Here is a 27,123-nt window from a genome sequence, read left to right as displayed (position 1 = left end):
TTCTCCTCAAAAACCGGACAATTAGAGTCAACTCTTTCAGCTCCCAGTCGTTTATTTAGATAGATAGATAGATAGATAGATAGATAGATAGATAGATAGATAGATAGATAGATAGATAGATAGATAGATAGATAGATAGATAGATAGATAGATAGATAGATAGATAGATAGATAGATAGATAGATAGATAGATAGATAGATACTTTATTCATCCCAATGGGAAATTTACAACTTCCAGCAGTATCCACAAGCATAGATAATAAGGTAATAAAAAAAAAAAGCTAAAACAAAAATTTACCAAAAAATACTATACAGCAGCATGGTGGCTTCGTGGTTGGTACTGTTGCCTCACAGCAAGAAGGTCCTGGGTTTGAATCCCGGGTTCGAACAGGTGTTTCTGTGTGGAGTTTGCATGTTCTCCCCGTGCCTACGTGGGTATACTCCGGTTTCCTCCCACAGCAAAAAAACTTGTACATTAGATTGATTGGTAATTAAATTGCCCATAGCAGTGAGTGTGTGTGGTTGTCTGTCTATATGTGGCCCTGTGATGGACTGGTTATCTGTCCAGGGTGTGCCCCTGTCTTTTGCCCAATGTGTGCTTGGTTAGGCTCCAGCAGATCCCTGTGACCCTAAAGCAGGTATAGAAAATGGATGGATGGATACTAAATACTAGAATTTAAGTACAAAATATAACAAATAAAATATAACAAAAGGTATAAGAGATAAGGTAATGTGCAAAAACTAGAATTTAAAGGTACAAGAGATAATGCAAACAGGAGTGTACGGTGCATAGTGTACAGTTTGTAGTACAGTCCAGGACAGAGAGTAATATCAGCACTGAGTCCCCCCAGCAACCTGTCACTTAAGCTGCTTCTCTGTCTGGATATTATGCTGTGCAGTGGATGCAGTGGATTGTCCATAATTGATAGGAGCCTGCTCAGCAAGCAGAAGTGCAAATGACTCTCAGCTGAGAGTCACAAATGCAGATGCAGATTTTGAAAAAGAAAGAAGAAAAAAAAAACTCGAATCATTTACATGAGACAACTTAAAACGTTCACCTAAAAGAGTCGACTCAAAGAACCGAGTGTGTTCGCGAATGACGCGTTACATTACTAACCTCTACGTATTTCCATCCGCCTTTTCTCTAATCCTTAAATAAGAAAAGTAGATGATTATCTTCTGGAATTATAGTCAGATTAATGACCAAATCCAGCTGAAATTTTAGAATAAATTACAGTTCATTTTATCTATAAGGGTTAGTATGCTCTGTCCCCAAAATACCTTATTCAGAGCACCATAAATGTCTTAAAATATTATGTCCAATAGTATATATTTTAAATATATTAATCTACGCTAAGGACTTTATGATTTATTCTCATAATAATGTTATCATCCTACTTTCGCATAGACCACATAATTGTAAGCTTTTATTTTGACAGCCTGACAGTTGCTGTATTCGTCGCACAATCAGACTGCATACTAACGTCCTAAACAGTGTGGGAATTTAGTACACAGCCTGCAGTGACCATGGTAGCCTATGGTGGCGCCGCGTCCTATTTGATCATACTAAATAGTAGGGTAGTATGCAGCGCGCGCTCCACACAGCATCCGAAGCAGCAGGGAGGCAGTGAAGCGGCGGCGGGGATGAGCGGGATGCGAACAGATGTTGAACATCTTGGCAACAAAATGCGTTTTGAGCAGTCCGAGCAGATTTGACAGCCTGCTTAGAATACAGGGTTGAACCCGAATTTCTTCTCCTGGTGCGTTTTTTTTCTTAAAAAGAAAAAGCTACGCAGTTTAACAATGTAGTACGTGTGTGTGGGAAAGGGCAAAACCGGTAAAGCTAGCCGATTAGCCTGCTTGCTAGCATCGTTATTAGTAACTAGGTAGCTGAAAAAGCTAAATGTAAGTCATTCATTTCGGTTGACAAGTGGTATTTTTTTTGCGAACAAGGTCACATATTTGGGACGATGTCAGTGCTTTTAGACAGACTGTTAGTCTGTATTTTATTTAATTCAAACATTAAAGTAAATATTAATTTGGAAAAAAAAATCTTCATATACTTGCTAATCGGTAATCTTACCCTAACTAGCTGTTAAAAGACTAACTGCTGCCCAGATGAGCGTGTCACGGCGGACGAATATCAAATACCAACTTATTCCCTTTATGCGTGCACTAGAGGGTAGCGTAAGGACATAGCTTTCTGTGACCTAACTAGTGACCTACATAGGTATTTATGATACAGACTCAAATTATTTGTATTTCCAATGGTGGTGACCAAGCGCGCGTGCCAGGGTGGCCGAATCCCAAAAGTCCCCCTGCACACTATATAGGTACACTATCTAGGGAATTGTGTACTAGCTTTATACAACATATTTAGTGCCCCACATTTCCATTTGGAGTTCAGCCAATTGCTGCTTACTTACCCTTATATTAATCAGTATGTTATTCAGTGATACACATCCAGGCTGCTGGTATTTTTTTTTATTTTTTTTAAAATTTTGTTTCATAATCTTGATCTTTGGTTGTTTCTGTCTTCCAGCCTAGAGTCACGATGCTGTGCCTGAATCTTCAGTCCGTGCTGATCCTCTGCATCCTCTTGGCTGGAGTTCAGGGAGATAGTGAAGATTTTGACCCATACAAGATCCTGGGGGTCACCAAGAGCGCAAGTCAGGCTGAAATCAAGAAGGTGTATAAACGCCTTGCTAAAGAATGGTAATGTTTCATTTTAGACCTCAGTGAGTTCCAACAGTCCATGTTTGTGCTCTATTAAAGTTCTAGATGCACCTGTTTCAAACCATGTCTGGTCATGATGTTAGATCTGTAGTCATTTAATTGTATTGTATTGAACAATAACTTGACAATGATGCTGTTAGGATTGACACACACACACCTTACAGAAGGCAGAAATACAAGCTGCCCCTGTTTAGACTGCTTGTGTCATATATTTTGGGAGTGGAAAGAAACTCTAACTGAGCATTTCCTGATTGGAAAATAATTTAAATAAGAATTTAAAAAATACCTCAATTATATAAGAGCCATTTTTGGTCTTATCTTATTTGTATCTCTTATTTGTTGTTGCCAGGCATCCAGACAAAAACAAGAGTCCAGAAGCAGAAGACATGTTCATTAAGATTACCAAATCCTATGAGGTATCACAGACTATTCTGCTGGCTTTGAGTTTCATTACTCACAAATTACTAATGATGATCTCTCATAATGTGTGTGGGTGGGTGTGTGTTTGGTGTCATTGTTTAGATCTTATCCAATGAAGAAAAAAGAGCCAATTATGATCGCTACAAGCAGACCAACTCCCAGCCTTATGGGCCGCATGGCTTCCGTCATTTCCACAACAACTTCTACTTCGACGAGTCCTTCTTCAACTTTCCCTTTACCAACAAGGGCAGCCGTGATTCCACCGATAGCAAGTACACCCTGCATTACAACCAGTATGTCAACGAAATTGTACCTGACAGCTTCAAAAGACCGTATCTGATCAAGATCACCTCAGACTGGTGCTTCAGCTGCGTTCACATGGATCCCGTGTGGAGGGAGGCGGTGCAGGAGCTCGAGCCTCTCGGTAAAGTTCAGGCATTACAACGTCAACTGCACTTATTCATTTGCACAATTCTACTGCTTGGGCTTTTCTGTTGCTTTGTACCTACCTACCTACCTACTTACCTGCCTACATACCTAATCAACCAATTGGAAACTGGGACTTGGTTTATGCTCTGGTCCTTGTGTTGATATTCTGTCCTCTTTTGTCTGCAGGTGTAGGAATAGGCGTGGTCGACGTCGGCTATGAGAGACGCCTGGTGAATCATCTGGGCGCTCACCGCACTCCTTCCATACTCGGCGTCATCAATGGAAAAGTGGCTTTCTTTAACTATGCTCTGGCCAAGGAGCACCTCATGCAGTTTGTGGAGGACCTGCTTCCTCAGAGACTGGTGGAGAAGGTAAGCGCTGGACTCCACCCTGCTTTTCTTCCTATTTACTATCATAGGGGCTTGTTCAGTTTGGAAATGAATAGAGATCAGAGATATTTAGATGGAGAATTTCACTTTAGTTGCTGAAGTAAAAGATATAATTTAAATAAAATGAAATAAATTATACTTAAAACTAAAATAAAATGTTTAAAAATACAATCAATGTACAACTATAGAGGGGCAATTTAGGCAAATATTAATAATAATAATCAAGTCAATTATGACACTTTTAAAAGAATTAAAAAAGCTAGTTAAAGATCAAAAGTGTTGATTTTTTTTACCAGTGTTTTTAGCACAAATGTAAGAGCAGTGTAATCAAGTAGGTAGCTTGTGACTCATCAAATATAGACAATATTTCTTTCTCTATTTTGCCCACAATATTAAAAGTTTGGGCACCTCTGATCTATACTACCATTTTTAAATAAACATATTTTTATTTTAATAAAGCTTCTTCTTATCTGTAGGCTGATTTGAGAGGTTCTGAATCATTTACTATTATGGTTCCTCAGGTCACTGACCGGAATGACCGTGATTTTCTGAAGAGTTGGTATGATGTTAACAAGCCACACGTTCTACTTTTTGACCAAGTGCCTGCGGTTCCTCTGCTGTATAAGGTATAGGTGATTATATTAGGAAGTCAGGTGCAGCTCAGTTGCTGAGTGTGTGAATACTAATTTGTGATCGTGAACTGTTCCTCTACAGCTGACAGCATTCGCCTATAAAGACTATGTGCAGTTTGGCTACGTTGACCAGGGTCTGTCTGAGACGGCCAACCTGCTCAAGCAGTACAACATCAATACTTACGCTCCAACCATGCTCGTCTTCAAGGAGAACACAGATAAACCGGCCGACATTATCCAGGTAGATTTTTCACCATGAAGTAATGCATGTCTGTCGTATATAAGGTATAAAACACAAGCAGATATGGGAATTATTAATCAATGATGGGGAGGTTTTTATGTGGCATAAGGATCATGTTTTTTCATTAAACAGGCAAAAGGGATGAAAAAACAAATAATTGATGAATTCATCTCCAACAACAAATTTCTCCTCGCCCCTCGTCTGGTGAATCAGAAGGTCTTCGATGAGCTCTGCCCTATCAAGCAATTCCATCGGCGCAGAAAGTAAGCTGGAATCTATTGTTTTATTTGTAAAGTTTGATGAGGGAGTAGAATGCTAATAATTATAACCTCTTGTGAAGACTAGAAGAACTTTTTTTTTCTCTGTAGATACTGTGTTCTGCTCATCACTGGGGAGGAGGAAGTCTTTGTCCCAGGAAACAAAGCTTTCTTGTCTCTGGCCTCCGCGAACACTGAGGAGGTTCTACGCTTTGCATATGTGTACCAACGCCAGCAGCAGCCTCTGTGTGCTGTGCTGCTGAAAAACAGAGACACTCCACCACAGGTACATGCTCACTGCACTAAAACAAAACAGCTGCATAAGCTAAAAATGTTTCTACGTTATGGCTATGTAAATTATTCACAGTGGTACTTACCTTCTACAGTTCCACAATATGATATAGAGATCATGATTACCATGATATTTATTCCTATGCATTATCTCTCACATGTTCGCTAGCATGACAATAACCGCATTATTAGATAATTGTCACAATAATCAACTACAGTGATAAATACGAAGCGTACATAAAAGCAGATAGATTACCATGATTGGTATTTGATTTCATTCTTGCTGTCACATCTGTTAAAGTTAAAAACGCATTAAATAGAAACGAGAGATTGTGTGTGTGTGTGTGTGCACGCATGTAGGTGGTAATCCTGGAGCGGCGTAACGGGGCCGGTAAGGTTCTCTACAAGCCTGTCCAGGGTGGTTGGAACGGCAGTGAGGAGGACAAACACAGGCTGCTGGAGGAGCTGGAGCGGCTACGGAAAGACCCCTCCATTCTTACCCATGATGCCATGCTGCCTGAGCTCAATAACGAGTTCGCTTCAGTCAGTAGCTTTAAACCTCCGTCTTTTAATGGATTCGCTTTAAATGGGAAATTAGCCCTGACCTATCTTACACTCTCTACAGATTTATATGAACAATGGAGTGATTCACACAACAGGATTAAATAATATTTTATCTACTGCAATCACAGTAATAACGTACATAATGGTTCAGTTAAATTTTGTCTATTTGTCTTATTGCAGATGTTTTTAATCAGATGGATTTATGCAGCGTACGATTACTTGTCTGAAATTATTGATGATGTTCTCCACAATAATTGGTAAGTAATAAACCCAATATAAAATGTATTCTTTAAAAAAAAAAGACGTGTTGAAAGGCAGTTGTTATTACTGTTCTCATTATTGCAGGCGTGAAATGATGCCTCTGCTGTCTCTGATATTCTCTGCACTGTTCATCCTGTTCGGCACAGTGATTATTCAGGCTTTCAGGTACGATTCAGTACTCAGTATTCAGTATTTTGCCATCATTTTTAAATTTGTATTCTGAGATGAATTTTTTAACATGGTTTCAGTGATTCTGGTGAGGAAAAACAGACAAAACCAAAGGCAAAAGAAGCAGCAAAGACCCAGAATGGCTCACCAAGCACAGCCAACACTTCCAGGTGACTCAGATGTTGGTTTGCGAATGAATAGCTTTGTATAAATAGGTTTGTTTTAGAATAGAATGTGCTTTATGACTCCTCTAAGACTTCTTGTTTTTGGAGCAGCCGACCACCAAAGAAGAACTTTGTGGAGGTGACTGAGTTAACGGACATCACTTACATCAGTAATTTAGTAAAGCTGAGACCAGGCCATATCAACGTGGTGCTGGTGCTTACAGACGCAACCAAAAACATCCTGCTCAGCAAATTCGCCAAGGAGGTTTACTCCTTCACTGGGTCAGTCTTTACATGTACTCATTACATACACGTGACAAGACGTGACATCAAGAAAATATCTTATACACTCAAATTGATCAAGTATTTCTTATAGTAAGATTGCAATCAGTAAAAATAAGACTTTTTCTAGACTAATTTCAAGCTTAGATTAGTCTTTGAGGCATTTATTTCTAGAACAAAGCAACAGTTACAATGTCTAGAAATACACTAGGTTTAATAAGCTTTTTAAGTGAGTGTAATAGGAAATACTACATACATTTCATTATATTCATGTTATTTTACTGCTCAGTAAGGTAAAAAAACTTACTGTATACTGTATATATTATTACTGTAATAATATATACAGTAATATACAGATAATATTGTATAAATTGTTTTTGAGATAATTGTTTGAGAATATTCAGTATTTTGAGAGAACAGTGTTTAAAAGAATATTTTTTGTGAGTATATTTTTTGAGAATATACTGTAGATTTAAGAGTATGCTGTTTGAAATGTATTGTGAGTATACTTTTCTTTTAATATATGTTCTGTGTTTTATTTGTATATTGTCTGGAAGAATGCTGTATTTTGGTAGTACACTGTTCCAGAGTACACTTTATTTTAGGGGTGTAGGGTATATTGTTTGTCGTAATGACAGAAATAAAACTCCATGAGTTAACAATACATAACAACATCTGCAGGAGCCAGACGCTGCATTTTTCCTTCCTGAATGTGGATAAGCACAACGAGTGGATGTCTACCCTGCTGGAATACGCCCAGGACGCCATGCAGCTGGAGGCAGATGAGGAGGAGGAGGCCAGCAACCGCAAGACGGACTACACGGGCTACGTGCTGGCGCTAAACGGTCATAAGAAGTACCTGTGTCTGTTCAAGCCAGTGTACACGGGCGAGGACGCTAACAGCAGGCCGGAGGAGGAGGCAGGGAGCTCCAGATCCAGGTCAAGCTCCAGAGATGACCACCAGCACAGGAAAGGAGGGGCACGCTCACGCTCCACAACTCTCCACATCCACCACAAATTGGACCGTCTGGGCCTGTGGATGGAACGGCTGATGGAGGGCACGCTACCTCGCTACTACATCCCGGCCTGGCCTGGCCTGGACAAGATTACGGTCAATAAGTAGAGCTGGGAATCCTTGCACGTGTTGAACAGAGACAGCATAAGTTTTTTTGGGAACAGTTTTTCATTGCTCCTATTGCAGTGTGACTCTGGGTGGCGCTGTAGGCTTCATGACCTCAGAGCTCAGACTTAAGGCTTACACAGATGCTGTAAGTGACCCGAGTCTAACAGTAGCTCCATTTAACCATGATGCTGCTCCGGTTGTTACTTTAAAGGTACAATAAATAGGGATGTCCATTAATACATGACCAAAAATTATGTAATACAAGGAAAAATCCACCCTGAACAAATCCTGAGTTAAACGTCTTTTAATCAACGGTTCCCTGTGTTACCCACAGTACCACTTGTCCTGCTGATAATGGTACAATGGGATTTAGCCCTTGCTTAATCTTTACTTGCAGCAAGTGATGCAGTGGCGCTTTAGTATTTCAGTTTGTCAACCTCTCTCTCACCTCATCATTTGTACACTCAAAAAAAAGATCTGCTTCCAAATACTACTGTAAACACCATTTCACTTTACATGCACGCTACTGCTCTGTTGGCTCCCTCATTAATATGATAGGGAACATCGCTGGAACGTGCTGATGGGAAAATAAGCTCTTGCTGTTTTGTTTAGTGTTCTCAGAGCTAACAGTGTTATTTCAGAGGTACCAGTTATCTCTTATATTTTGGGGTCATTAAAAGTGTAGTCTACAATTAAACACCACTGTAACTGCACTAGCAATAACAGTGTCTTTCTGTGATGTCAGCGTGGCACCAGAATCACTACAGATACTACAAATAGTTCAGTAGAAACATACAGTGGCATGCGAAAGTTTGGACACCCCTGGTCAAAATTTCTGTTAATGTGAACAGTTCAGCAAGTGGAAGATGAAATGATCTCCAAAAGGCATAAAGTTACAGATGACACATTCCCTTAATATTTTAAACAAAATAATTTGTTTATTTTCATCAATGATGTTTAGGTCAGAAGACTGTGAGGGCAAAACCTTGAAGAAACCAAGAAGCTTGCGCCTCTTGAGGTAGTCCATCGTGGATTTTGGGGTGTGTTTAGGATCATTATGCGTTTGTAGAAGCCACCCTCTTTTTACCAGCAACTTCAGCAGAATTTGTTGAAATTTAATTGAATCCATTCTTCCCTTTACCCGTGAAATGTTCCCCGTGCCATTGGCTGCAGTACAAGCCCAAAGCATGATCGATCCACCTCTAAGCTTAACAGTTGGACTGGTGTTCTTTTCATGAAATTCTGTGCCCTTTGTTCTCCAAACATGCTTTTGCTCATTGCGGCCAAAGAGCTCTATTTTAACCTCATCGGTCCGCAGGACTCTTTTTCCAAAATGCATCAGGCTTGTGTAAATGTTCTTTTGCAAAATTCAGACGCTGAATTTTGTGGTGAGGACGCAGGAGATGTTTTCTTCTGATGACTCTTCCATGAAGGCCATATTTGTGCAGGTGTCGCTAAACAGTGTACCACAACTCCAGAGTCTGCCAAATCTTCCTGGAGGTCTTTTGCAGTCAAACGGGGGTTCTGACTTGCTTTTCTAGCAAAAATATCTTGGTCTTCCAGACCTTATCTTGACCTCCACTGTTCCTGTTAACTGCCATTTCTTAATTACATTCCAAACTGAGGAAATCGGTACCTGTAAACACTTTGCTATCTTCTTATAGCCTTCTCCTGCTTTGTGGGTGTCAATCATTTTCATTTTCATAGTGCTAGCCAACTGCTTAGAGGAACCCATGGCTGCTGATTGTTAGTACAAGCATAGAGGAGACTGGGTATTTATAAAGCTTTGAAATTTGTATCACTTTGCCTTTCCTAACGACGACTGTGAACAAGCCATGAACCTAACAGGCTAATTAAGGTCTGATACCTTGGTCAAAGTTATCTGAGAGGTCAAGTCTCCTGGGGTTCCCTTTCTTTTGCAGGGTGCTGCTTTCCCTTTTTCACTCTAAAGTTGTAGAAAACAATTTACTGATATTGCAAAAGAGTGTTTCATGTTTAACTTTATGCCTTTTAGAGATCATTTCATCTTCCACTTGCTTAACTGTTCACATTAATAGAAATTTTGACCAGGAGTGTCCAAACCTTTGCATTCCACTGTATGTACTGTGTTTCAGGGTGGAGATTTCCTTAAGACATGGAGAAGTGAAAGCTTACTGTAGTCGGGGTATATATATATATATATATATATAAACATATATATATATAAACAAACACACACACACACCTTTGGGGCAAACCTGACCTGATCCGCTGCCTCCCACACTACAGTCACTTTCACCTGTTAAATGTAGCATGAACTAAAAAAAAAAACTGTAAAAGTGGGAGGCTCTCATTTTACAAGTTTCATTTAAACACCTAAACAGTAATTGTTAGTATTTTTAATAAATATATATTAGTATCAAGCATACATGTACATATATATATATATATATATATATATATATACATATATACATTCTGTCCTGAACAGAAGGATCTAGAAGACAGTGTCTTGCTTGTGCAATAAGACGAATTTGCCTTGAACCTGTTTCTTTCTGTGTGAAATATCTGTGTAATAATGAAGTGCTACACAGTGATCCCTGCTGCATTTTGCTTTCCCGACAGTCTCGGGGCATTTAGCATGGAATCAGATGTTCTTCATCCAGTAATATTAACTACTCCTGTGTGTTTCTGTTTGTGCATTGAGAATGTTTCAAAAAGATGTTCTGTAAGGAAAACTAATTTGACTGAAATCATCCTTTCTTCCTTTTCTAAAAAGAAATGAGTTGAAACGTTAAAAAAAAAAAAACAAACCTCAGTTAAGATAGAACTCTTAACAGGCTTGTGTGATTGCATCATAAAATATAAGAGCCTATCAGGTTCCAGTATGCAAATTACAGGAGGATTCCACAATCATATTATATATTGTCAGAACATTCTGTATCATTTAGCTGACATGAAACATTCTCACAATAGGCGAGTAGAGAAGATACCAACATGGCGAGTGTGTACGGGAAATTCCCAGAGTTAAAAATGTTAAAACGCTAACAGTCATGCTAGGGAGCTTGTTTATTCCTGTTGTATTGATAACCTGTAGTTCCTAATCATTCGGGAACATTGTAGCTGCTTCTGTGCCTTTTTCTGTTGTCCGACATTTCATTTTTGTGGACCGAGTTTTGGATGATTTTTTTTTTTTTTACAGCATGATAATCCAAATCCAGTCTTCCATCCCAGAAGAGATTTTAGGACAGGGCTACCAGATGAAGCATTATTTCTTACCAGAGTGCTGTTCAATGGTCATTAATGCATACACTGCTGTTATTTATAGATTATCGGATCTGTGTTGCTGTGATGTAAATAAGCTCAATTCTGTCCTGTGTTGTTTTTTTAAATTAATGATTATTTATCACACGTTGGCGAGTACGTTTCATAATTTATGTACAGTCCATGTGTAGATCTGCTTGGTAGTTATAGAATAGATCCAACATTATGTGGCCTGTTTTATTTATTAAAAAAGAGAACATTTCTGAAATGTAGAGCTATCAGAAAAAAAAATAAATCATTGAATTTTATTTCCATAACTGATGTGTACCAATGTATCTTTTTTTTTTTTTTTTAAAGAACATGTAATAAATAGGTCTATTTAAAAGCTCTGCTGAATTTTATAAACATATAGTGCTTAGTTATTTTCTCCATATTAATTTGTGTAACAGCTTTTGTTGACTTTTTATGTTTTAAAAATTAAGCTACTCCTTAGAGAGAAAGAGGGGAAAAATAATGGAAAAGCAAGAAAGTGAGAGAAATATATATTACTGTAACAAATTTCTGCCTAAACACAAACAAAATAAGTGATGAAAATGTATAATAAGCTGGAAAATAAAACCTACTGTAGGATATAGACTTAAAAATAATTTAATAATTTCTAATTTAAAAGCTTTAGCACCATGAATTGCGTTTAAATCATACAGCTCTAGAAATTCCCATGCCAACATTTTATAAACTTTTATAATACGTACATTTTTGGCTCATCATTTAAGCGCTCACACGGCCGGCAGGACCAAACACTGCTACAGCATACACAAAAGCAAGTTCTGAAAGACTTTGTTATTTAATTTAAAGAAGTTCTTCTTCATTAGTAGTATTTTATCTTCGGAAGGACGCAAAGCATTTCGAAAAGCAGGTTGGCTGCAGTTATTGCCGTGTTTCCTGAGAACGGAAAAGACAAAATAGCAACAAAAATGTTGAACACGGATCAGAATAAAGGATCTCTTAGCTGTTAGTCTGAAATATTCGGGATGTGCGTTACCTGTATTGTCGTACGGTGGGGAAACCTCCACCAGGTCACAGCCAACAAGATTCAAACCTCGGCAGCCTCGAACGATCTCCAGTCCCTGAACACACAGAGCTTGTCATGTTACCAAAAAACCAAAACAAAAAAAGAACCAAACCAAAACCCCAAGCTTCTGACCAATCACATTAAATAATTCAACGAATTTAGCTTAAAGACTTTATACTTCAGCTTGATTCGTTTTATCATACATTTTAATATATAGCACATACTTCAATCAGCGCACTTGCCTAGCTAATATTAGCAGAATACTAATCATGATACTACTGGTTGTCCAATCTGGAATTCTCTGAAGCCTGATTGACGTATAGGTTGATGTGATGTTTTTACATCGATTACCTGAATAGGTGTGAGGCCTGCGATCTCAGGTGTTCCAGTGCCAGGGGCAAACGCAGGATCCAAAGCATCGATATCAAAGCTGAGGTACACGGGCCCTTTGCCCATCTGAGCCCGAACTTCGGTCATGAGCGGCACCAGAGATTTGTACCAACACTCTTCCGCTCGGACCACCCGGAAACCCTGGAGAGAAGACTTCCTGTTTTCAGCATGTAGACATCAAAAGCATGAAAGAACAGCAAGTCTCTTACATACACACACATCACACCTTTCAAACTGTAGACTGCTTATCATATTCATCCTAGACACTGGCTTATCACCTGAAAGTATTAAAAAAATCTTACAGGTCCCCCTGGTGGCTCGATGGACTTATTTCACTTATCATAGTCAGACCTGTTCTCTGCTCCAGGAGTAGGCGTCTGGCGTATAGCCGGTTCCTCGGAGGCCGATCTGAGCCACGCGCTTACAGTCAAGGAGCCCCTCCTCCACGCAGCGTCTGAACGGTGTGCCGTGAGTGATCTTCACCCCCAGGGACATGTCGCCCGTGTCAGCGTGAGCATCCACATGGATCAGACCCACCGGTCCATGTCTGAAATGAATCAAATGAATCAACATCATTGGATTATATTTTATCTCCCATTTTTACAGAGGAAGACGCTAAACATTGTTTTCTGTCCTACTTTTCTGCCACGGCCTGGAGAATCGGGTACGAAATCGTGTGATCTCCCCCTGTGAAAGCAAAGAGAGTTATTAATCCTGTGCAGAGGTTCAAGTACATTTTGACATGTAAATCATTGATGATGCTGAATGTACCTGTTGGTAAAATATATAAACACGGTTAATCATTATAGAAGCTGCAGATGATGCAAGTTCAGTCAGTCTAAAATACTTGGAATGAAGTTAATCATTATTTCATCTCAGAGTGTCACATTTTTGTCTTTCTATTAAAAATCATCACACTGGAACTCACCCAGAGTAAGCGGTATGCAGCCATTCACCATCACTTTGCGATACATCTCACGAATCCGCTTGCAGGTGTCTTTTATGTCGTACAGGTTCACATTGACGTCGCCGATATCCGCAACCATCATGGACTCCCAGGGCGCAGCTCCTGTGCCAGAGTAATTCCTGAGTATCACCGATTCGGCTCTGATTTGCCGAGGACCAAACCTAGAACATAGCAATTCAATTTTATTTTATCTGTACAGGGCTCTTAACAATGGACATTGTCACAAAGCAGCTTTACTAGAATATAAAAATACAGAATAATAAATGATTCAATTTATCTCTTAATGAGCAAGCCAAATACACAAGCCAAGACATTCCACCAAAGTCATCTAGTGAAATTTGATGTGAGAAGTATTAGCAAAAACAGACGTCTTTGATTTTCTTCTTCTCACATCATACACACGCAGGACCACATACACCAACTCATGACAGCTGGAGCAACGTTTACACTGTCAGCTGATGCATAGCCTCACCTCCTAGCCTTGTTCCTGTTGAACCCATTCGAAGCTGAAAATGGTCACCTTCACTGTGCTCACTGCCTTGACACTGAGCAGCACCAATGCAATGATAATGCTGAACCTGAACACTCATGTTATGTAATGGCTGATATACTATTACAAAAAAAAAAAAACAGTCTGAGTTATCTTCTATTTGAATAAAAGACCTGGTATCAGGTTACAGATCAGCTAAAATCGATTCACAGTAAATCCTCTGTTCAACCCAATGATACGTCACCCACAGTATTGGATCTCCACCATGACCTGGATTAACTTAATGCCTATGCATTCCTATGCAAGACGCTGAACTAAAACGAGTGTCACCAGCAGATCACTAGATAAGCAATAAGCTCTTGCAACATTTGGCCACCAGATGAGGTTGTGTCAACTTTGTGTTTGAATCTTGGCGTTCTGCCCAACATCATGTCAACATATTCTGTGAATCTGTCCAGAAAGCAGAGAGGAAACATGCAGAAGCCTTAACTAAGCAGGACATTAGGTGGAGGATGTCCTGATCATGACTTAAAAAAAAGGTGACATGCGACTTGAAGAGGAGTGGACATATGCGCTGCTGCTACCTGGACGTCTTCACGTTATACCGTTTTACAAACTTTAGTTACATGTGTAACGGTCCATTTAAATCCAGAGTGGACATAACCTAAAGTTTCCATGGAATTATAACTTGCATTTGTGCACACAAACACAAAGTTACTCCAAAAAAATACGTGGATTGATGCCATAGAGCCTTGTCTTACTCAGGGTATAATCTCACCTCGTGCCGAGTGATCACGTGAAACATTCTGGATACACTGTGACCCTGACCCTGACCCTCAGTAGATGATTAAATGAATGTTGTAACATGGCTTTATTAAAAAAAAAAAAAGTTAATTATTATTAAAACTATTATTATTATTACTAAATAAATTTGTTTCATATTATTAACATTAATGTAATACTATTTAATAAAAGAAATAGTGTTTAAAATGACACAAATCATGATAAAATAAAATTATAAAACATTGCTTTTTTAAATAAGATGCAAAATAAGTGGAGCCTGGAGAAATGCATGTGGTTGGAAATATTCTGCATATGGAACAGATTTTCATGCCACGAGCTTACAGTGCATGGTTTCTAAAAGGTCCAGGAAAAAAAGGTGCGGAGGGGAAAAAGTGCAAAAATGACAGATGAGAGAGATATGCATGAGCAAACCTAGTTCCGGGGCGGTTGGAGGTCCCGGTGTCGATGGGCACTCCGATGAAAGCTGCGTCCAGACCCTCGGCTGTTTCCTGATACGGTAACTTGGCCATGGTGGCGATTCCGGACACTCGCGCGACAAACTCACTGCTCGGAGGAACATTGTATGTTTTGCCGGACATCATCCTCCTCGGTGTGACTTTCAGATTTCCATTCCCAATACCATTCCCACTCACACCGACCAGCTGACCCCGCATGAACACCACGCATGATCTGAGCTCGCGGATTAGTCTCATGTTCATGAACTGAAGCAAGGCTGTTCTTTGCTTGCACGAGAGAGTTACTGCTTTCCGTAATCGGTTTTTCAGGTCCTGCAGTTAGGAACACTTAGAACTTTCTGCTTCCAAACCGAGCTGAACTTTTGCTCTCCTGTAATCAGATCCCAGGTCTCGAGGGGCGTTTCCTCACCCTAGTGTTCATGGGAAATGTATTTCATTCAACCAGGAAACCATCCCATTCTACACATCTTCACCTGACGTAACATGATCTGGTCTGTGTGTATACTGGAACACAGGGTGTACTCACTGATACCTGGTGTGAGGTGGCCAGATCTCCTGTTTCCACCCATAAGTTTATTTTTCAGTAACGCCCTGCCCTGAGCTGTATTTTTCCTCACAGCTATTTAGACATTATTATACTTTTTTAATCCATTAATAATTACAGTAGAATGTGTTACCACTTCCAGCATATTCTAAAAGTTTAAACAGTCGCTTGCTTACTAAAAGTATGGAGACTCCTTCCACAACTGTTAAATAAACATACATCCACCGTTTATATCCGCTTTATTCCTAATTAGGGTCATGGGGGTCTGCTGTAGCCTATCCCAGCGCACACTGGGTGAAAGGCAGTCCATCACAGACAGACAACCACACACACACACACACACCTATGGGCAATTTAGAATTACCAATCCACCTAATGTACATGTTTTGGACAGTTGGAGGAAACCGGAGAACATGCAAACTCCACACAGAAAAGCCCCTGCCTGTGCGAACTCAGGATTCAAACCCAGGACCTTCTTGCTGTGAGCCAACAGTGCTAACCACTAAGCCTGTTAAATAAACATCTCCTTACAAAATAGTCATCCTAACAATTAATGAGCATTCTGGTAATGATAGTAAAATAATTTAAGCACTTAAGCATTTAAGCACTGACTTATTTAGTAAAAATGTGTATTATACAGTCTAAGGTGAGTTTAATGATGAGATGAGATGACAGTTTAAAAGGACTGACTGTTTATTTCATGTGTTAAAACATTTATATTATCCAGAGCAACTTACATCTAGCTTTTTTTTTTTTTTTTACCCCTGAGCAATTGAGGATTAAGGGCCTTACTTAAGGGACAAGCAGCGGTAGCTTGGTGGACCTGGGATTCGAACTCGCAACCTATTGATCATTAGTGCAACACCTTAACCACTAAGTACTTCCAAACTATAAGCTGTCTATTTAACAGATCAGTATGTGTTCTTGCAATCACCTAGCAATGACTACAACATCATTGACAGTCCACAGGGTTTAGTCACATCCTATCTGAAGACTACGTCAAACAGGGAACATATATGAAAGTGCGTGAACATAAAGCAGAGATAAAGTGCTATTGCATCCACAGTGTTAACTCAGGAATCTACAGTCTCTGTGCTTTTCTCAGGATAAACGCTCCTACAACAGCCTTCTCACAGAGCAGCTCAGACTCTAACGCTCAGCTGACAGCTGTAGTCCACACATGAGGTATCCTGCCGCCATGCGAAGCTCCTCCAGATCCAGGTTGGTGAGGAATCCTCTCTGGAGCTCGGCCTCCACTGAGGAGCCGCCCCCACAGCCTTTCAGAAGAACCACAGCTGAGTGACACAGCAGCCAGTCGGCTATCTTCCCCAAGCTGGCAGGGTTCAGGCTGGCTAATGCACGTTTGCCCCACAGGCTCAGGTGCAGGATGTTGGCAGCAACACGTGCAGTTGGACGCTAGAGACAAAAAAAAACCCCAAAAAAAACAATGTACAAGGTGAGTGTTAAAAAAATGATGTACTTACTTGCAGAACTATTTTGCTTTAAGATGTAACTCATAGAAATATACAGGTCGAATGAGGAACTCTTACCTTGTTAGGGTTCCTGCGCAGAAGCAGCCTCACCACCAACTGCACATCCAAGGGCACGCTGGAACCCAGGAGGGGCAGCTGTTTCTCCTGATAACTGCGGCTTTCCAAGCCCGTGTTGCTGTAAAACGGGTTCGGCTGACCGAAGATCTCATAACCGATGGCTCCCACTGCCCATGCATCTGCCTTACTGTAATCGATCTCTACACCGGGGCCAGGCTCGGCTGTGGCCACCTGCACAAATGTGTATTAAATTAGCTAAGTTTTGTATTGGCTTTAAAGCTAAAGTTTAGGGTCTTTTTCCTGCCAGACGAAACAACAGCTGTGCTGGATACCTTAAGAGTTACTTTTTAAGGAAGGCTAATAAATTATAAGTAAAAGCTTCAAACCAGGATGAAGATGAAACAAATTGAGACTGATTTGAAGGAAGGAAAAAAAAAGCCCTGTACCTCTGGTGCCATGAGGCAGGAGTTCCCTCCTCGGTACACATAGCGACTGGTAAAGGGCAGTTTCAGTCCTAAACACTCTTCCGCCAGGCAGCAGCCAAAGTCTGTGATGACCAGCCTGGGGCAACCCGCTTTCAGGACAAATACAATACAGCTGTTTTATGACATGTTCTTATACTGACACTACATGTTTTGTTAGAAGTTTACAAAGCACTAACCAGAGTCAAACTCCAGGAGGATGTTATCAGATTTGAGGTCTCTGTGAGCGATGCCCTGTCTGCACAGGTGATCCACACCCTCCAGCAACTGCAGGAGCATCATGGAGCCATGTCTGGAGCCTGGCACACACACCTGCAGGTACTGGTGCAGGGTACATGGGTAACTGTAGCAACACAATGTTCAGAGAAGAATAAATAAGGAGTAACAGTTACTGCATTCATATCATTATTCATTAAATGCTGCTTTGAACATGTAAACTGAAACGATGAAACTCCTTGTAGTAGTTTTACATGCTATTTGACTTAACATACACACATGGATGGCAGGACCAAAAATATGAGTAGATTCTGAAAGAACTCTTTTTTTCATGTCTGTGAGGCAAACGAGTCTTTGGACAGAAAGTTGACCAGAGAGTGATCATTTTAGTGGCCTCTTACTTACTTCTTCATGACCAGAAAGAGTGTGTGGTTGTTGCCCAGGCCGGCGGGGTTGAGTCTGGCAGGCAGGGCAGCAGGGTACTCTTCTAAAGCATCAGGAAGAAGCGGTACCTCAGCCGTGAAGGCACGATACACACGGATCACGTTGGGGTGGGGTGTTACTCTCTTGGGAGTTTCTCCAAAATGACTGCAAACAGAACACATTAAGTTAAACCTACCAGCAAAAGCATGCTGTTAATGGTGCAAGTCTGTATTTGAAATAATTTCAGCAAAATGGAATTATTTTTAACACAAGTGTACTTTCAATCATAAACAACAGCTGGAAAAATAACAAACTGTCCCTTTGATGTAATCAGTTATCTGGGACATCTTCAGGCATAAACAGACTCACCCACTCAGGACAAGCTCTTCTTTTTCTTTCCTCAAAGCCTGAGGACTCGCAGGGACCAGCTCTTGGGACATGGCATTAAGGATCGCCTCGCTTGAAGAACCTGCCTGCAATGCAGATAAAATAAAAACCCGTGAGAATTTTTAAAAAAAAATGTTTGTTTACAGTTGCACTACAGTGAATCATTCACAGTGGTGTTGAACATACCCCGATATTCCACATCATCTTCACAGCCAGGGGGTAGCTGTTTGAACTGGGGGGTTTTAGAGGTTCTGTGAGGTCAGTTTCTTCTCCGATTTGTTTTAGCTCTACCAGGGAACACTTGTTTGTCACAAGGGGGGCAAACGGAGCTGCAGCCTCGTAGACAGCAGCATTGCAGCCTTTTCCTATCTGCTTCCCGATCACGTAGTCCTCCAGTTTATATCCACAGGAGAATGGTTTTACAGGGCTCTGAAATTTCTCCTTCTTCTTCATGAATAACGCCTTTATGTCAGTGGAAGTAAAAACAATAAATTGTTTTATTAATAGAACAAATTGAAATGATTATTCTCAATGTCAATTTTGGTATTTTAACCTTTAGCATTTTAAAATCTTCTTTATATGATCCTAGTGTCTGTTTTATCTTGTGTTGTTCTGTCCCCTTTAACTACCATTTACAAAGATCAGGCATAATATTATGAGCACTGATGAGTGAAGTGAATATTGTGAAAAGTGAAGTGATATTGTGAATTAGTGGGTGGGATATATTGGGCAGCAAGTGAATATTTTGTCCCCAAAGTTTATGTATAAGACGCAGGAAAAATGGGCAAGCGTAAGGATTTGAGAGAGTTTGACAAGGGACAAATTGTGATGGCTAGATGACTGGATCAGAAAAAATCTCCAAAACTGCAGCTCTTGTGGGCAGTTCCCGGGCTGCAGTGATCAATATCTATCAAAACTATCCTGTAAGTCCTGCAAGTGGGGCCCATGGAGTCACATTTCACAACTTGAAGGACTTAAAGAATCTGCTGCTAACAATTTGGTGCCAGATACCACAGCACACCTTCAGGGATCTAGTGGAGTGCATGGGTCAACGGGTCAGGGCTGCTTGGCAGCAAAAGGGGGACCAACACAATATTAGGCAGGTGGTCATAATGTTATGGCTGATCAGTGTATTGCTTAATTGATTACAGAGATTTTAGTGCTGAACAGCAGCTCTGTTCCGGCCTGAAAAATGTCAGAGGACAGGAACGAATAAACTATAGATGTTTTGTATGGCAATACTGTTTAGTCCTTCTAAACGACATCTAAAACACTTTTGTAAATATTTCACTTGCACCGGTTTTAGCCGGTGACGAACAGGATCGCTGTTAACTAAAAATAATACCTGGATTTCCTGGCATGTTGCTGCGCTCCGTCGGTCTTCGTCCAGCTGTTGATCGATCAAACCCAAACCGACACCGAAAGCCAGAAAAACGGCTCGGTTTCTCGGAGAGCCGCCTCCTATCAGCCTCCTGAAACCGGCGGACTGGAGCTGCGCTGCGAGGCCGCTGAGGGACGTGCGGTAATACCGGTAACGTGCAGGCAGGAAAGTCCGAGGCTGGACGGTGCGGCCTGGTTGACTCACCCGCAGGCGCTCACCTCGGAACTTAACTGCAATTCGTGCCGCAGGTTTTAGGATTCCGAGCTGGAAAAGCGATCTTCCCAACTCCAACCCACGACTAAGAGCGTGTTTAACCGACATGATTTACCTTAATCTAAAATTAATTTAAAGAAACTTCGCCGTTCGTCCTGACGGTTACATATCAAGGACAATGTTTACCTGATTCCTATTGGCTGAAAGGGCGCATGTCCAGTCACATGACACCTGTCGCAGTGCTGCTTTATTTTTATCATAATAAAAGTATTAGTCATCGTTGGCGTGTAGATAAGTGATACAGTATAGAAATATATAAATGAGGAATAAAATAGGAACTATCAACGATAGGATGTTGTGTTGACTCCTGACAGAGGTACTGGTGCCAACCAACATCAAATCAAAGTGTTTTATTCCTCTTATACCACACGCACACACAAGTAAACAGAAAGACTATAATACCTCTGTCATGAAAACCTTTTCTGACTATTACAAAACACTGACAATGGAGACTCCTTCCATAAAATGTCTCCTTAAATACAATTATGCATTTTAGAATAAGCACACTAATGTAAACATGTGATTTGAATATCCAGCTGGGACCTTCAGAGCAGTGCTGTTATAAAAATGTAAAATTTAGCAGTATAAAAATATGCATTTGGCATTAAATGAACCTCTTAACACTCTCTTGAATAATAATAATTTCCTTTATTTTAGTACCACTGAACGGATACATTAAGGTTTATACATTTCAAATATAAAGACATATAAGCCTACATACATAGAGCATTCTCAGATGCCAGCGTATTTATTCAGTGAAATAATCTAATGGCTATTCTCAGTAGGAATCACTTAAGTGCTCATTAAGTCTTCAGGACCAAACGAGGTAGGAAGGAGCTCCTCCACGGTCTTCTTTATGAAAGAGCCATCCGATTTTGACAAATAAACTTCCCATTGCAGGCCAAACTGCAAAAGAAAGAAAAGCTTAGACACACAAAGTCAAGCACTTAATGCCATAAAGCATTGCATTGAGCAAGAAGCCATGTGGTCAGTCAAAGATAAGAAAAACACAACAACTAACCTCCCTCATAAACTGTCTGCAGCCACCGCACGGTGAGATGAAATTATCCACCATGTCACTATGAAAAAAACATGTATGTTAATAACGTAAACAAAAACGTATTGAAATATAATTTACCTAGATAAATAGCCCCAAAGTAAATATTATGGTTTAGAACCTGGTTATAGCAATGGCCTTGAACTCTTTCTGTCCTTCTGAAACAGCTTTGCAGATGGCAACTCTCTCAGCGCAGATACCCATTGCGAGGCAGGCGTTTTCTACATTACATCCTGTAGGAGGGACAAGTAAAACAATACACAAAGCATGTCAGTAATTATTTCTGAAAAATATACAGAGTTCTTATTTGACTCATTTATTAGCATGCTAGTATAATAAGACAGCTATCCAGTTATAGTTATTCTGTCAAAATCCTCATACACTAGTGTCAAAATGAAGAAAAATACTTCTCTATCAGGACAGCGACTGTGGTTGAGTTAAGTCACACAAGTCAGTTTAGCCATTATCAATTGTTCTACAGTTCCAAAGTGTAATGGATTCCTACTGCAGATCTCATGCAAGCAAGTGACCCATGCTTCTGTTTTGGTTCCTGCTTTATTTGGATGTGTTTTGTTGGCAATATTTGGATGATTTTATCACAGTAATTATATGGTATGAGTGCCATAAAGTTCAGAGGTTGAGCCATTTGGACTCTGTTCACTTTTTTAATAAGTGAGAGTGGAAGCTGTTTTGTTTAATCACTTGATCTGCCTATATATTTAAATACACTTTACATAACTTTCTTAAACTAATTATGTATATTATTTTTATCTTTAGTATGATAATACTAGTGGTTATAAGCTAAAAGCTTTTATTGCCTCAGCTAGTTGTCATAGCCTCAACTGGCTTTCATAGCCTCAGCTAGCTTTTGTATTCCCAGCTAGCTTTCATAGCCTCAGCTACTGTAGCAGCGGGCTGCGGGAGTGAGATGCCGCAGTGATTATTAAACAGAGAGCATGTTCAGGTAGATAGATATATTTCATATTTAGAAGTGTTTTAGAGAATATATAAACGTGACATAAGATAATATATAAGTGCTACAATAACGATCAAACGCGTATAATGTAAAAACTATTAATAACTGAGCCATAAAATTGTTAAAGCCATTTGACCAGTCCATAAACAAATTTTTACATATTGCTATAATATTATAACAATGGCTTAAAATAGCTTTTAGGCACAATATGTTTTATCCATTACACTCAAAACAAGTGCGTAAGCAGAAGAAGGGTGCATTTGTAGAATCTTAAGTTTTTTTTTAGATGGATGCTCTGGGTTCAGCTGCCTGCAGGGCAACGCGCTCTACCTGCTTCCATCACATGCAATAAAACCTCACACCATGAAGTTATGACATTGAAAACTCACAGCTGAAAATGTTAAATATGAATTCCACACGTTTACTTTTATTTGTTGCTTGTTTTAATCTGCTTCTGAGAGAAATTCCGTGGCCAAGCACATCATTTAATGTGTTTGACTTCATGCAACAGTATTAAACTCATGCAATATAGGGATTAAGTTGTAATGTTTTAGTTATAATGCCATATACATCAACGTGTTTGGAGTATTGTGAACAAGCAGATAAGTTATACCTACCTTATTATTAAAACAGGTAGATGCGCATACAACGAGTAAAGTTTCACCTTTATGCGTATTCTCAACGTAGCTTAATGCATTAAGTCTTTTTTATTAATACATTAATTTCACTATACACAAATAGGCCTAATTTATTATTCATCACTCTAAACACGTTAATGTAAATAATGACATTATTCTCAAAATATTACGAATTTAATCCCGTATTGCTACGAACCTCGTGGTCCAAGCACATCATTTAATGTTTGACTTCATGCAGCGCTTCCATAGCAGAAAGCTTTCATAGACTCAGTTAGCTTTCATAGACTGAGAAATATTTGCACAACAATCATGTCTTGGTAAATAACCAAATTTAACTCCATTAAGTTTGATTGTGATCACCTGAAAGGATTTTTCAACTTGTTTCTTCTATTAAGAGTATCTAGTTTTAACTTAAAAAATTTCTTTTACTCTGGGATAGTTATGTATAGCCTTTATTTGTTACACATACATTACTGCAGAGTGAAATTATTTCTTCGCATATCAAATCCTTGGAGTCAGCTATGATGCAGCGCCCCTGGAATAGCATGGGTTGAGGACCCTTACTCAAGGACCCAAATGTGGCAGATTGGCAGTGCTGGGGCTTGAACCCTGAACCCCGATCAATGCCTCAGAGCCTTAACCACTTGAATCATCACCACCACATTAACATGTCAACACATGAAGCTAAATATACCACAAGTATTCTTATATTTGATTTAACTAAAATCCACACATCTAGCCTAACAGGAGGTCACAATTATTTATTTATTTATTTATTTATTTATTTATTTATTTATTTATTTCCCTAACCAAAAGCTCTGTAGTTTGTCATTTTGAACACTTGTCTTCTACAACTCATCTCTAGACAAGAATGTCTAAGAACCTTTAGTTTAACATCAAGCTGTGAAATGTGACACCATTACAGTAGATACTCGATGTTGCATAATCTCTCTAAAAAATGCAACATTTGCGTATTTGTATTTTTACCACTGCCCCTGATTTTATGTCCTCAGCTGTTCACTTACAATCGCCCCAGTGTTTGCCTCGCAGACAAGAAACACCATTTGGAAGAATAATTTTAGGCACAGCTGTGTTTATCATTAACATCAAATAGTGTAGCTTTGTGTTTAAAGCTTCCTTCCAGGAAACACCACAAAGAAAACACCCTTATGCACTGGAATGAATACATATTCAATATAACTTTTACTAGTTTTACTGTATTACAATACTGGTAGTAGTAACAGCAGCAGTAGTAATCATAGTAGCAATACTATTAATAGTTATTCTATTAGTAAAAGTAGTTGTAATAAATGTAGGTAGTATATAAATAGTAGTAGAAGTAGAAGAAGAAGTAGTACTATTAATCGCAGTAGTATTACTAGAAGCATCAGTAATTTTGGCAGTACTAGAAATAGTAATTGTACTAGTAGCTTTAGTCGTATATGAATAAGAAATACTATTAATAGTAGAAGCATAAGCAGCAGCATCAGTAGCAGTAGAAGTAATTATAGTAGTAGTTGTTGTAGTAGTAGTACTATTAATAGTTGTAGCAGCAGCAGCTGTAGAAGTGATAATAGTAAGGGTAGTTATAATAGTAATAGTAGCAGCAGTAATAGAAGTAGTAGTAGAAGAAGAAGGAGATGAAGTACTATTAATATTTAGTAGTCTTAGCAGCAGAATCAGCAGTAGTAGTAGAAGAAGTAGTTATAGTTCTATTGTTCTAGTAGGTTTAGAAGTATTAGAAGTAGAAGATGAAGTAGTTATATTAGTAGTTCTAGTAGTGGTAGTATTAGTATTAGCCATAACAGGAGTACTAATAGTAGTTCTCAGAAGCTCTTATCATTTGGCAACCCTGAACATTTCCCTTCACTGAAAAAGTTTTGTTGACATGAGCCCTTAAGCCACATAACACTGTTATCTTAAAGAAGTGCCATCATAAACAGTTCAGCTTGTTAGTTGATAGTTGATCAGTAATGAATGAACCTCTAAAGTGTAAAGTCTCCTTACCCGTAAAGACAGTTCCATCCTGTGTGAGGAGAGCTGCTCCTACTCTGAACTTGCTGTACGGAGAGTAGGCAAAAGTTTTCGCTTCCTGAGAGACGGTAATTAACTCCTGTGGACTGCACTTGATGTTAGCCATTATAATGAAAGGATTCAGTGAAAATATCCAGAAAGTGTTCCTGCTCTAGCACTCTCCAGGCAACTGAAAATGTGAAGGTGTGTGAGGGCATATATTTGTGCCAGTGTGTGTGTGAGTGTGTGTGTGTGTGTCTGTGTGCACGCATGCAGACTGACTAATATAATGATTACAGGAATGGGAATGTCACATTTCTAAGAGCATGTTGCAAGAGTTTAATGTCTGTATAACAGCATGTTGTCAAACTAAAATATCACACCTTGAAATATTGGTGGTTATATAGTGGCCGTTAGAAATTGCAGTACAAAATCTGTATAAACACATGGCAAGGAAAGGCTCAAGCAAAAACCTTGTTAGCTGACTTTTAACAGATAATAATCAAGTTCGGTTACAACAGAAATGTCCACATTACTGGTAGAAAAGGTCAGACAGGGGTTGTACTTCCTGTGAAGTAAATTACGGTATGTTGTCACAAGCCTTAGTTCATCACATCTAGCACATTCACTTCTGCTTGCGCCACTGGAAATTACGCTGGTGTGTATTGTCCAGACCATTCAAATAGGGTTATTCAAATGGGGTTTGAGTAAACACATCTGAGGATAGTGTTCCTAATGTTCCCAGCTATTGTCTTTCTACTACTGTGTTGCAACTTGGAAAAAACTGATTATTATTACTTATGTTCATTAAACGAATACCTTATTTATTATTACGTGTTTTATTATGTGTGTATGTGTACATGTGTGTCTGTATATACACTCACAAAATAATAAATCCTTTATTGAAGGATTGTGCATTGCGCTTTTTAAGGGTCATAGTCTAGAAACGCAGAAATGTTTTTTTTGACTGAAGATTGGGGAAGTTACAAAGCAAAATTTTAGATAGAAACTACAAGTGGAATTACTATTAGCAGTAAGAGCAGCAGTAAATCTGTATCTCGGTTTCTTTTACACACGGACAGTTGTAAAAAACATTTCACTTCATGTTGTATTGTGTATGATTGTGTATGTGACAAATATACTATTGAGTAATAGTTCTAGCAACTAGTATTGATAGTGGTTGTAGTAGTAAGAGTAGTAGTATTAGATGTAGTAATAGTTGTATTAGTAGTAATAATAGCAATACTTTTACTAGTAATAGCAGCAGTAGTAGTTATATTAGTAGTATGAACTGTATTAGTTAGGAGTAATAACAGTAATACTAATCTTCAGTTATAGTATCAGTAGCCTAAATATTGGTATTAATACTAGAAGGAGTTCTATTAGAAGTAGTAGCTTGTATACTTTGGCATCATCAAACAAACAGCAAATTTCCAATTACAGTATTCTTTAGAAATAATCCAGAATCCCACAGTGTTGTATTTCCTCAGCTCTGCTGGCTCAGCTTTTTACCCGCAGTGAACCCAATGTGTAAGTGAATCAGCATTTGGCTGACCTTAATTTGACTCATGTATGTTTATTATTTACATACAAACTATAAATAAGTGTTTAAATCTTCCGAACAAGAACCACAAGATTATTTATTAATATAAAAATGATTCAATCAGAGTTATTGTTACTCTTGTACATAAATGAAAATGTGCATCTTTTATTGATAGACTTTCAGTCAAGGCCTAAAGCCACTGTTAAATTATCTTAAATCCATTTCGAACTTGTCCTCCAATGTTTAATTGAGTCGATTTGTG

General features: G+C 39.2%; 4 protein-coding genes across 4 annotated transcripts; 1 reads left to right on the top strand and 3 right to left on the bottom strand.

Moving 5' to 3' along the window:
- The first annotated feature begins 2,554 nt into the window (after positions 1 to 2,554).
- dnajc16 (DnaJ (Hsp40) homolog, subfamily C, member 16) lies at positions 2,555 to 11,554 on the top strand. The gene is made up of 14 exons (XM_058409554.1): positions 2,555 to 2,715; positions 3,086 to 3,152; positions 3,259 to 3,580; positions 3,772 to 3,956; positions 4,496 to 4,600; positions 4,689 to 4,847; positions 4,980 to 5,110; positions 5,216 to 5,390; positions 5,756 to 5,938; positions 6,140 to 6,216; positions 6,305 to 6,385; positions 6,469 to 6,558; positions 6,664 to 6,834; positions 7,516 to 11,554. Exons 1-14 carry the CDS (start codon positions 2,555 to 2,557, stop codon positions 7,955 to 7,957), a joined length of 2,349 nt encoding a protein of 782 aa, XP_058265537.1. The 3' UTR covers positions 7,958 to 11,554.
- Positions 11,555 to 11,832: 278 nt separating this feature from the next.
- On the bottom strand, positions 11,833 to 15,787 carry agmat (agmatine ureohydrolase (agmatinase)). The gene is made up of 7 exons (XM_058409556.1): positions 15,335 to 15,787; positions 13,591 to 13,790; positions 13,301 to 13,349; positions 13,014 to 13,209; positions 12,624 to 12,803; positions 12,243 to 12,327; positions 11,833 to 12,142 (listed from the first exon to the last, which is right to left on the bottom strand). The coding sequence occupies exons 1-7, from the start codon at positions 15,619 to 15,621 to the stop codon at positions 12,069 to 12,071; spliced, it is 1,071 nt and encodes a 356-aa protein (XP_058265539.1). The 5' UTR covers positions 15,622 to 15,787; the 3' UTR covers positions 11,833 to 12,068.
- Positions 15,788 to 16,597: 810 nt separating this feature from the next.
- Positions 16,598 to 20,784, bottom strand: pink1 (PTEN induced kinase 1). Its single transcript, XM_058409555.1, has 8 exons — positions 20,326 to 20,784; positions 19,167 to 19,442; positions 18,963 to 19,066; positions 18,576 to 18,758; positions 18,134 to 18,297; positions 17,919 to 18,046; positions 17,473 to 17,703; positions 16,598 to 17,338 (listed from the first exon to the last, which is right to left on the bottom strand). The coding sequence occupies exons 1-8, from the start codon at positions 20,680 to 20,682 to the stop codon at positions 17,072 to 17,074; spliced, it is 1,710 nt and encodes a 569-aa protein (XP_058265538.1). The 5' UTR covers positions 20,683 to 20,784; the 3' UTR covers positions 16,598 to 17,071.
- A 478-nt stretch (positions 20,785 to 21,262) lies between these two features.
- cdaa (cytidine deaminase a) lies at positions 21,263 to 25,589 on the bottom strand. Its single transcript, XM_058409557.1, has 4 exons — positions 25,313 to 25,589; positions 21,813 to 21,924; positions 21,656 to 21,713; positions 21,263 to 21,540 (listed from the first exon to the last, which is right to left on the bottom strand). Exons 1-4 carry the CDS (start codon positions 25,443 to 25,445, stop codon positions 21,427 to 21,429), a joined length of 417 nt encoding a protein of 138 aa, XP_058265540.1. The 5' UTR covers positions 25,446 to 25,589; the 3' UTR covers positions 21,263 to 21,426.
- Positions 25,590 to 27,123: the final 1,534 nt, after the last annotated feature.

The sequence above is a fragment of the Hemibagrus wyckioides genome, linkage group LG15, assembly GCF_019097595.1.
Source record: "Hemibagrus wyckioides isolate EC202008001 linkage group LG15, SWU_Hwy_1.0, whole genome shotgun sequence".
NCBI classification, from domain to species: domain Eukaryota; kingdom Metazoa; phylum Chordata; class Actinopteri; order Siluriformes; family Bagridae; genus Hemibagrus; species Hemibagrus wyckioides.
This window is presented reverse-complemented; position numbering and strand designations above follow the sequence as displayed.

Excerpts from the sequence above, each read along its gene's own strand:
- agmat (XM_058409556.1), bottom strand. The coding sequence starts at position 15,621 with ATGAACATGAGACTAATCCGCGAGCTCAGATCATGCGTGGTGTTCATG. Across the intron at positions 13,791-15,334 it reads TCCAACCGCCCCGGAACTAG|GTTTGGTCCTCGGCAAATCA; the intron begins GTTTGCTCATGC and ends GCTATGTTCTAG. Across the intron at positions 13,210-13,300 it reads CTCCAGGCCGTGGCAGAAAA|ACATGGACCGGTGGGTCTGA; the intron begins GTAGGACAGAAA and ends GATTCATTTCAG.
- pink1 (XM_058409555.1), bottom strand. The coding sequence starts at position 20,682 with ATGTCGGTTAAACACGCTCTTAGTCGTGGGTTGGAGTTGGGAAGATCG. Across the intron at positions 19,067-19,166 it reads AGATGATGTGGAATATCGGG|GCAGGTTCTTCAAGCGAGGC; the intron begins GTATGTTCAACA and ends TCTGCATTGCAG. Across the intron at positions 17,339-17,472 it reads TGCGCAGGAACCCTAACAAG|CGTCCAACTGCACGTGTTGC; the intron begins GTAAGAGTTCCT and ends TTTTGTCTCTAG.
- cdaa (XM_058409557.1), bottom strand. The coding sequence starts at position 25,445 with ATGGCTAACATCAAGTGCAGTCCACAGGAGTTAATTACCGTCTCTCAG. Across the intron at positions 21,925-25,312 it reads GGATGGAACTGTCTTTACGG|GATGTAATGTAGAAAACGCC; the intron begins GTAAGGAGACTT and ends TCCCTCCTACAG. Across the intron at positions 21,714-21,812 it reads AAGGCCATTGCTATAACCAG|TGACATGGTGGATAATTTCA; the intron begins GTTCTAAACCAT and ends TTTTTTTCATAG.
- dnajc16 (XM_058409554.1), top strand. The coding sequence starts at position 2,555 with ATGCTGTGCCTGAATCTTCAGTCCGTGCTGATCCTCTGCATCCTCTTG. Across the intron at positions 6,217-6,304 it reads GATGTTCTCCACAATAATTG|GCGTGAAATGATGCCTCTGC; the intron begins GTAAGTAATAAA and ends TCATTATTGCAG. Across the intron at positions 6,386-6,468 it reads GTGATTATTCAGGCTTTCAG|TGATTCTGGTGAGGAAAAAC; the intron begins GTACGATTCAGT and ends ACATGGTTTCAG.